Source organism: Dioscorea cayenensis, chromosome 6 (genome assembly GCF_009730915.1).
Source record: "Dioscorea cayenensis subsp. rotundata cultivar TDr96_F1 chromosome 6, TDr96_F1_v2_PseudoChromosome.rev07_lg8_w22 25.fasta, whole genome shotgun sequence".
NCBI classification, from domain to species: domain Eukaryota; kingdom Viridiplantae; phylum Streptophyta; class Magnoliopsida; order Dioscoreales; family Dioscoreaceae; genus Dioscorea; species Dioscorea cayenensis.
Window position 1 is genome coordinate 18254797 of NC_052476.1, and position 10051 is coordinate 18264847.

Below are 10051 nucleotides of genomic sequence, written 5' to 3' on the forward strand. Positions count from 1 at the left end.
GGAAGTAATCAACAAAGCCCAAAAGATCATGAATATATGTTAAGCAGCATAAATCTAAGATTCATTCATATGTCACCAGAAAACAATCCGCAAAATCTATGGTGAGAGGTTGTCTTCCTTTCGTATAACAGACAACACTGGTGGCTTCATTGTATAATCTTTGTTCCCCATAGTTGCCGATGGGTGTTCTTCAACAACGGGCAAATGACCGTCAGATATATACTCGCCCATTAATCTATTTGAAGATGCTGTATTATTCGTTTTAAACCTACATTGACTAGCATTGCTGTGGCCACTGGTGGTGATAATGGGAACTTGTGGTTCTGGGATTGGAAGAATGACCATAATTTCCAGCAAGGCCAGACCATTATAAAGCCTGGGTCACTGTGTTGGTGATGATGCAAGATGGGGTGTGGAAAGAAAACAAGCGTTTGATGAAATGCCCAGTTAAACTGAGAGTGCTTGTAAAAATGTCAGGAGAGAGACTCTCTCTATCCGACGAGGTCAAAGAGAACACTAGCAAAGGAAGACTAAAGTCATGGATTCATTCGACCAATTGCATTACAGTCAATACTAATATTTAAAACAAAAGATAGTGGAGACACACTGACATTACAACCTTCATTCATTGGATGAACCCTCTAACCAACACCCGATTGGGCACACGTTAAGCAAACTTACACTCCTATTGGTTGGTTGATAACACTGAGAGATCTGGATAATATAATATCCATTTCTCTCACAAAACTCAGCCACCAACATAGTGAGAACACCCATGCTTCGTCTTGAAGAGTACTGCCTCAGTGAACAGCGCCATGCTTCCCATCCTTGTACTCAAACATTCTCCATGCTTGCACGTGAACACCGGCATGAACGATGACCCATCAGGCATCCAATAACTTCGGCCATGCCTCACCACGCTGGTACTAGCAACCACTTCAGTCAAACCTTCAACACCCCCCTGTGATTGAAGTGTGGTTACCCCAATTAATCTTCTCAGCATGCAGTGCCTCTCTGATTATAATGGCTTGGTGAACAGGTCCGCCAATTGATCATTGGTAGAACAATGATGCACAGAGATTTTTCCATCTGTAATGAGCCCCTGAATGAAATGAAAACGCACATCAATGTGCTTAGTCCTCCCATGATGAGCCGGGTTCCTAGCAACTGCAATTGCAGATTGATTGTCGCACCATAGCCTTGTTGCTTTCCCAAATACAACTCCACAATCTTGTAGAATCCTCCTAGGCCAGACGATTTGACATGCTACCGAAGTCGCAGCAATGTACTCGGCTTCTGTTGTGGACAATGCAATGATTTCTTGTTTCTTTGAACCCCACGAGATAGCACTCGAGCCAAGAGAGAGGAACACACCTGTAGTGCTCTTCTGATCAGACTTGCGTCCACCCCAATCGCTGTCAGAGTATGCAACTAGAACCCCCTCATCACCACGTGAAAACCACAATCCATGATCCAAGGTCCCAGCCAAGTACCTCACTACCCTTTTTGCAGATGTGTAGTAATCCTTGCTGGGTGAATTCATATATCTAGATAGATAATTCACTGCATAACATATGTCTGGTCTTGTATGTGTCAGATAAATCAATTTTCCCACTAGACTGCTGTACAATCTTGGATCAGTAAACATCTCTGAATCTTCATCCCTTTGTCTATCATTCACTCCCATCGGTGTTGGCATTGATTTGTATTGCTTCATATACAGTTGATGTAACTGTTCACATAATTCTTCTATTTGACAAAGATCCCATCAGGCCTTTGCAATACCTCAAGGTGAAGAAAATAACTCATAATTCCTAGATCCGACATCTGGAATGTTTCCTTCATTTCAACTTTAAACTGATCAATGAGAGAAGTAGAAGAGCTGGTATAGATAATATCATGAACGTATAAGCTTATTAATAGACTATCACCGTTCTCTTCTACTTTTCTATACAAGGTGTGCTCGGATTCACTCCTCAAGTAACCGTGCTCCCTGAAATGCAGATCAATATGCCCATACCATGCACGCGGGGCTTGTTTTAATCCATACAGGGCCTTCCTCAGTCGATAGACAAGATGCTCACTCCATTGGACTTCATATCCCTCAGGCTGGACAACATATACTTCTTCTTGTATCTCCCCATTGAGGAATGTCGTCTTGACACCAAAATGATAGACCGGTCACCCTGCATGACCTGCAAGTGCCAACACAACTTTTACTATCTCCAGGCGAGCAACTGGGGAGAAGACCTCTTCGTAATCAATGCCGAATTTCTGAGAATACCCCTTGGTCACTAACCTGGCCTTTTGCCTCACTACCTGTCCTTCGGCATTGCACTTAGTTTTAAAAATCCACTTGAGACCCACTGCTCGCTTCCCTATTGGCAATTGGCATAGCTCCAATGTATTATTGCTCACAATTGATGCCATCTCTACATCCATGGAATCTTTCCACTCCTTGATCTTCACAGCTTCTGAGAACTCCACTGGTTCAGCTACATGCAACGCAAGTGTGCAGGTACTGTAAATCTCTGCCAGAGATTGAGTCCTCCTTACATGAGACTCATATGTTGATGAACTTGAAGATCTAGAGCCTGCACGAGGTGTTGTATTTGTGGGAATTGCCTTTGCATCAACTGTGTCACAGTCAGCACACTGATCTCCACCGAAGTCTCCAACTGAGACCTCAGGATTATCTTGACTGTCCACCTTCCAATTCCATCGAGTTCCCTCATGGAACACCACATTCCTGCTTTCAATGACCTTACATGATATAGGATTGTAGAGCTTGTAAGCCTTGGACCCTGAGCAGTAACCAACTAGGATACACTTCTCTGATTTGTTGTCAAGCTTCTGATGTTTGTGTGATGGAACAAGAGCAAACGTAATGCATCCAAACACCCTGAGATAACTAACATTAGGTTTAACAGTATGCCATACCTCGTAGGGTGTCATTCCATCCAGTGCATGTGTTGGCGATCTATTGATTAAGTGCACCGCAGTTGATGTCGCTTCTGCCCAGAACCTCTTTGGTAAATCACCACTCTTCAGCAATCCCCGTGCCATCTTAACAATTGTCCGGTTCTTGCGTTCCACCAGACCATTTTGTTGTGGTGTGTGTGGAGCCGAGAACTCCCTCTTGATTCCTAGACTCGCCCAGTACTCTTCAAGCTCATGCGAAGAGAATTTACCTCCATGATCACTCCTGATAGCCTTGAGTTTTTCCCCGGATTGTCGCTCCACCATAGCATGAAAGCATTTAAACTTCATGAAGACTTCTGATTTCTCTTTGAGAAAATAAACCCAGCTCTACCTGCTATAATCATCAATCAAGAGATAGAAATACCTGTTTCCTCCCAAGGACTCTTCGCTCATTGGGCCACACAAGTCCATGTGAACAAGCTGGAGTCGTGCACTAGCTCTACTTGAGACTCCACTCGGGAAGGACTTCCTTGCTTGCTTCACCAGTGCACAATCTTCACAATCCTTTGCATGTTTTAGTTCTGGCATTCCATTCACTACCTGATTTTGATACAAAGACACCAAACTCCTATAATTCGTGTGTCCATAGCGTGAGGTGCCACGACTCCTCGGTTGTCCGAGTCCCTAGCGACCACATTCAAACAATTCCCGCTCGCTAGGTCCAGAGGAAACATATTGTTCTTTGATCTAGTAATTTCAATAGCATCACCACTTGCATAATTGTTCCTGATAATGCACTTGTCACCCTTGAACGTCACTGAGTAGCCCCTAGTGAGCAACTGGCCCACACTGAGCAAGTTGTGTGCCAATCCCAGTACAAATTGTACACCATTTAGCTTCTTCTGATCACCAGCATGTGTATGCACAGTCACCGTCCCGATTCTCTGCACCCTCATCTCTTTGTTATCTCCAAGTCTAACACTAACTTGCAGGGATTCATCCAGGCTACTAAACAGAGCCTTGTCTCCGATCATGTGATTCGAAAGCACCCCGAATCAATTAGCCATACTTGAATTGGAGTGAGATTCGGTGAGAACTACTTGCCATGAAAATGTTCTCAGCTTCCTCTTCCTTAGCTACTAGACTAGTGCTACCCTCCGGTTGCTTCTCCTTGGATCTACACTCGGCCTTCACATGACCGAACCTCTTGCACTGAAAGCATTAGATATGACTCTTGTTATCTGGTCCTCTTCCACGACCACCGCGGCCTCTTCCTCATCCACGAATGAAACCTCTCCCTCGACCTCTGCCATCTCCCCAAGAGCTCCCTGTGGGATCTCCCATGCTGTGACTGGAGCTTGTGTGCTCACTCTTCACATGAAGCGCCTTCTCGTTTGTCTTTACATAGGTGCGTTGAGTGCGATTGACCCTCACTTCATGAGCCTGAAGTGTTCCACAGAGATCATCAAGTGAGAGAGTGGCTAGCTCCTTAGACTCTTCAATCGCCACCGCCACCCAATCGAATTTTGGTGCCAAGCTACGAAGAACCTTGGACACAACATCAGACTCCTTCAACTTGTGACCAAGAGCCTTCACTTGATTGACGACAGAGATAACTCTGGAGATATAATCCTGGACAGCTTCATCATCACCCATTTGCAAGGTCTCAAAGTCTTGTCGGAGAGCCTGTATTCTCACCGACAAAACCTTGGACGTGCCTTGGCATTGCTTCCGAAGAACCTCCCACGCCTCATGCGCAGTCTTCGTCTCCGAGATGCGATCAAGGTTTGGTCCATCCACGGCCTGTTGGATCAGACACATAGCCCGCGCATCCCGCTTCTTATTCTCCCTTGTCATTGCATCATCCTTTGTCTCAACCACACCACTCTCCACTAGATCCCAAAGCTCCAAGGATCTAAACACCGTCTTCATGCGAAGACTCCACCTTCCGTACTCTTATCCGGTGAACACTGGCACGAAGGTGTGAGAGAGAACCACCGGTGGGTTGTTGTTGTTGGCCATCATCAACCGGGCTCTGATACCAGATTGTTGGTGATGATGCAAGATGGGGTGAGGAAAGAAAACAAACATTTGATGAAATGCCCAATTAAACTGAGAGTGTTTGTAAAAATGTCAGGAGAGAGACTCTCTCTATCCGACGAGGTCAAAGAGAACACTAGCAAAGGAAGACTAAAGTCATGGATTCATTCGACCAATTGCATTACAGTTAATACTAATATTTAAAACAAAAGATAGTGGAGACACACTGACATTACAACCTTCATTCATTGGATGAATCCTCTAACCTACACCTGATTGGGCACACGTTAAGCAAACTTACACTCCTATTGGTTGGTTGATAACACTGAGAGATCTGGATAATATAATATCCATTTCTTTCACAAAACTTAGCCACCAACACAGTGAGAACACCCATGCTTCGTCTTGACGTGTACTGCCTCAGTGAACAGTACTAGAGGTGGGCACGGGCCGGGCCGGCGGTTTAATGACCCGACAGGTCTGTTCATTGACCCGTAACCGACCCGTACTGTAGACGGGCTGGTTACGGGTTGGGGTTTTCCCAACCCGTAACCCGGCGGGTTGACCCGCCGGATCAAAACCTGGTTGGGCCCGGCGGGCCGGGTCAAACCCGGTTCCAAACCGGGTTAATGTTATTGTTTGTTTTTTAATACCAAGTACATGTTGGTCATGGGATTTGAACCCATGATCTTGAACTTGGATAGCAAAAACTCAACCACTTGAGCTACAATTTGTTTCTAATATTTATTGGAAAGAATTATATATACATAGATGTAGGATATGGATCAAAATATTTTACATATATATTTAATTTATAAAAAATTAAGAAACCATATAATAAATTAAAAAATTATGCAAATCAATTAGTAAAATATCAAAGTATCAAACAATAAATTTTCATAAATATTTTTTTAAAAAATAATTATTTTGTTAATCTTCTTTTGGCTCATAAGCACCAAGTCCCTACATATGCACTCTTAAATTCTCTTAAATAGCGCACTCTTATTTGCCACATATATATTAGATTATTTTGTTTCAATTTATAAAATAAAAAATAAAATTACAAAAATTTGTTTTTAAATTATGTATATCAATTTATAAAAAAATATATTAGTAAAAAAAAATATCTTTAAATAATGGTTCACACCATATTATTTTGATTTGTAACTTTTTTTCAATGACAACATGATAAGCACAATAATAACCCTATTGTTAGAGACCAAAGTAAAATCTAGAGCCAACCCTAATTATAATAAATAAATAAGTTGATGATAACTTCAATTTAAAATAAGAATACTACTTGATATATACATTTTGTTACACTTAAAAGAGTGTGCTTATAATTTAATTTGATAAATAAATAAATTAAAAATGTAGCTTTTTTTTTATCCTTTTTTTAAATTATTTTGATATATCTTAAAAATTTTTAAGTTATTATAAATTATTTTAAATTTTTTGTTGTTTGGGATTAAATTTAAAAAATATTTTGCAACTTATTTATATTTATTTATATTTTATACTAAAATAAGAAAAATCTGTAGGTCAATTGGCTAATGTTATTTTCCCATGTGAGAGGTCCTAGGTTCAAACCCCATCCATGACAAATGGTTTTTGTTATTTACAAAAACCCGCCGGGTCAAACGGGTCTGGCCCGGACCCGGCGGGTTATGTGATAAGCCGGGCTGGGTCCGGTTCATTCACAGATTGTAGCACGGGTCGGTTCTGGGTCCGGTTTCTAGTTAACCGAACCCGACGGGTCGAGCGTGCAGGGCCCGTAAGCAATCGTCCGTGCCCATCTCTAAACAGCGCCATGCTTCCCATCCTTGTACTCAAACATTCTCCATGCTTGCACGTGAACACGGCATGAGCGAGCGACCAGTCAAGCATCCAACAACTTCGCCATGCCTCACCACACTCGGGTACTAGCAACCACTTCGATCAAACCTTCAACACACTCGGACGATGAAGCATGCATTTATGCCCTTTCATATGATAAAAATGGCTCTAGGCTTGTAACCAAGGTTGTCAGACCCGGCCCGGGCAATGACCCGGCTAAGCTCAAGGGTCAATGGGTTCAACCGGATCGAACCGGGGTCAATAATTAAATATAAAAAAAATTATAATAATTAATAATAAGCAAATATAATATTAAATCTATAATTATATTATAAAAATCTACTCAAATTTGATATTTAAATTGATAAATGACCTTATATACAGTAGAGTTTTCTAATTTTGTTATTTATTTTTACATTTTTTAAATATTTATAAATTTAATATATTAATATATAATTATCGAACTTCTCTCGGTGTTATTTATTTATTTATTTGTTTATTGGTTGATTTTGTTAAAATAAATAAGAAATTTAATTCACTAATTCTTATATCTCAATTTAGTTTTTATTTTGTTTTAAATTTTCTTATATTTTTTTATTTAATTAGAATACTTTAATTTTATATTTTTATAATAAAATTACACTCATTTATTGTTTTATTTTCTTAATAAATTAAATTTTTAGAAAATATTTACATAATACATTAATATATTTTATTTTTAAATGTTAATTTTTGTTGGTATATATATATATATATATATATTGTAATTCTATTTATTGATTATAAATTATAAATTAATATTAATAAATATACACGATTTTAGTGGTTTTTTTAATGAGAAAAATAATAATAAATTATTAAATATTGTAAAAATTTAAAAATTTAGTGACTGGATTGATCCCAGGTCAGTCGCAAGGGTTAACACTGGGTTTTTAATCACCCGGGTCAATGGGAGTATCCTGGGCTACTACATGGCGGTTCCGTTTTTCTCGCTGAACCCATGGGCGACTGGCTCGGGTCTCGACAACATTGCTTGTAACATATGAAGCTGACAAAACTATTAAGATGTGGAAAGAAGATCCAACAGCTACCCCATAAACTCATCCAATCAACTTCAAGCCTCCAAAAGATTTCCGAAGATAAAAAAAATATAGAAGCGAGCAATGCGTGGCGAGATGGGAGAAAGAAAATAAGAATCATGCTTTGTGTGCATGCATAATAATAATAATAATAATAATAATAATAAAATATAAAAAAAATGAAATAAAGAGAAGCATGCAAGAAAAAAAGGAAAAAAGCATGCATACTCACTTAAATCACTTATAAAAAAAAATAATAAATAAAAAACGAGGCCGGCCCACTATTAGTAAATGATGAATATGGGTTCCATGTATATATATAAACATATAAATATATTTATATGTTTGTATTCACATGCTCATGCATGCATATATAGAAAAAAATAATAAAAAATAATAATAAATGAAATGAAATATGTAATGGTATATATGCATACTACATGGTTTATTAAAAAACACGAGTCCCACAACACAATGGGATACACATGGAGTTTTCAAAACGAGAAGAATGTATACATGCATGCTTACACATTTAAAAGCCAGGATCACCATGCATATATATGGGCAAAAAAAAAATAATAATAAAAAAAATAATAATAAAATAATAAAATCATTATATGCATGCACACATGCATGAGATAAAAATTGAGAAGCATGCTTACGTGTGTGATAAAAAAATAAAAAAATGAGAAATGTGCATGTTATATACTCACATGCCCTCTAAAGAAATAAATAAATAAACAGAACCCACTATAATAAGTAAATAGAACCCACTATGATAAGTGTGGATTAAAATTAAAAAAAAATCTGAAAATGATATACAAGCAAACGGGTAGCAGGGAAATATGCACTGTATAAATAGAGAAGACTTATTCTGATAAATGCTAATCTCAAAGCAACGACAAGGGTGCTTATCTCGAGGTAGTGGCTAAGGTAGCAATGAGATATATATTTTAAAACGACAACAAGACATGCAACGTGGTGATAAGGCATAGGCGGCGGAGACTTATTCATTTCAAAACGGCAACAAAAAATATTAAAAAATTTTAAGGTCGTCATGAAATATTTATGTCAAGATGGCAATGAGACACGCAACGCAATGATGACACACATGCAGTGAAATATCATGATATACAAAGCAACCAAGTTAAGATTGAAGATATCAAAAGAGTCAATATTAAAAATCGCAATTTAACTCAATAGTCTCAAGACATCAGAAGTCCAAGAGCCAAAGAGTTTCACAAGTCAATATTTAAAAATCCATATAAATCGACAATTGAACTCAATGATCTCAAGACATCAAAAGTCGAAGACCCAAAGAGTTTCACAAATCAATATAAATCGACAATTGAACTCAGCAGTCTCAAGACATCAAAAGTCAAAGACCCAAAGAGTTTACAAATCAAGAAAGGAGCTTCACGAGTATAAGAGTCGAAGCTTATGAAAAGTCAAAATCAAGTCTATGGTTTATCAACATGGAGAAGCCATAACTTGAAATTCAAATCGAACACAAGATGCAAATCAAATCCAAAATAAAAAATATTCAAAACACAAGTTCACAAGTTTCTAAATCATGCTCAAAACGATGAGCTCAACAGCCTCAAAGTTAAAATGTTGAAGAGTTCACAAGTTGCAAAAAAGCTTCACAAGCATGACAGTAGAAGCTTATAAAAAGTCAAACAAAGTTTATGATTCATCAGCATAGAGAATCCACAGCTTGAAATTCAAATCAAATCTAAGATACAAAAATCAAACGTCCAAGTTTTAAATGAATCAACAAATGAGCTCAACAACCTCAAGGATAAAGCGTTGAGGAGTTCACAAGTTGCAAAGAAGCTTCATAAGCATGAAAGCCGAAGCTTATGAAAAATCAAGTTCCAAATCAAGTCCAAGATGCAAATTCAAATATCCAAGACATAATCATGTTCAAGATGCATATTTCAAACATTGACGAAGACCAAAAGTCGACAAAGTCAAAGTGCGTTTTTCGGCGAAATAGTCAGAAGGAGATAGAAGGCTACAATCACTTTTGCGTCATGAAGACCAAACTTCAAACCTCTTTTACTCTCAACGGAGTTTATGAATTCATATTTAATGAAATAATTAAATGAAATTGATTGTCACATTTTATTTCCTTGTTCACACTTATTTTTTAATCGGATGTTCTTGCGACA

General features: G+C 38.3%; 1 protein-coding gene across 1 annotated transcript; it reads right to left on the reverse strand.

The window, feature by feature from the left end:
- Positions 1-4197: 4197 nt before the first annotated feature.
- LOC120263212 lies at positions 4198-4854 on the reverse strand. Its single transcript, XM_039271089.1, has one exon. It carries the CDS (start codon positions 4852-4854, stop codon positions 4198-4200), a length of 657 nt encoding a protein of 218 aa, XP_039127023.1.
- Positions 4855-10051: the final 5197 nt, after the last annotated feature.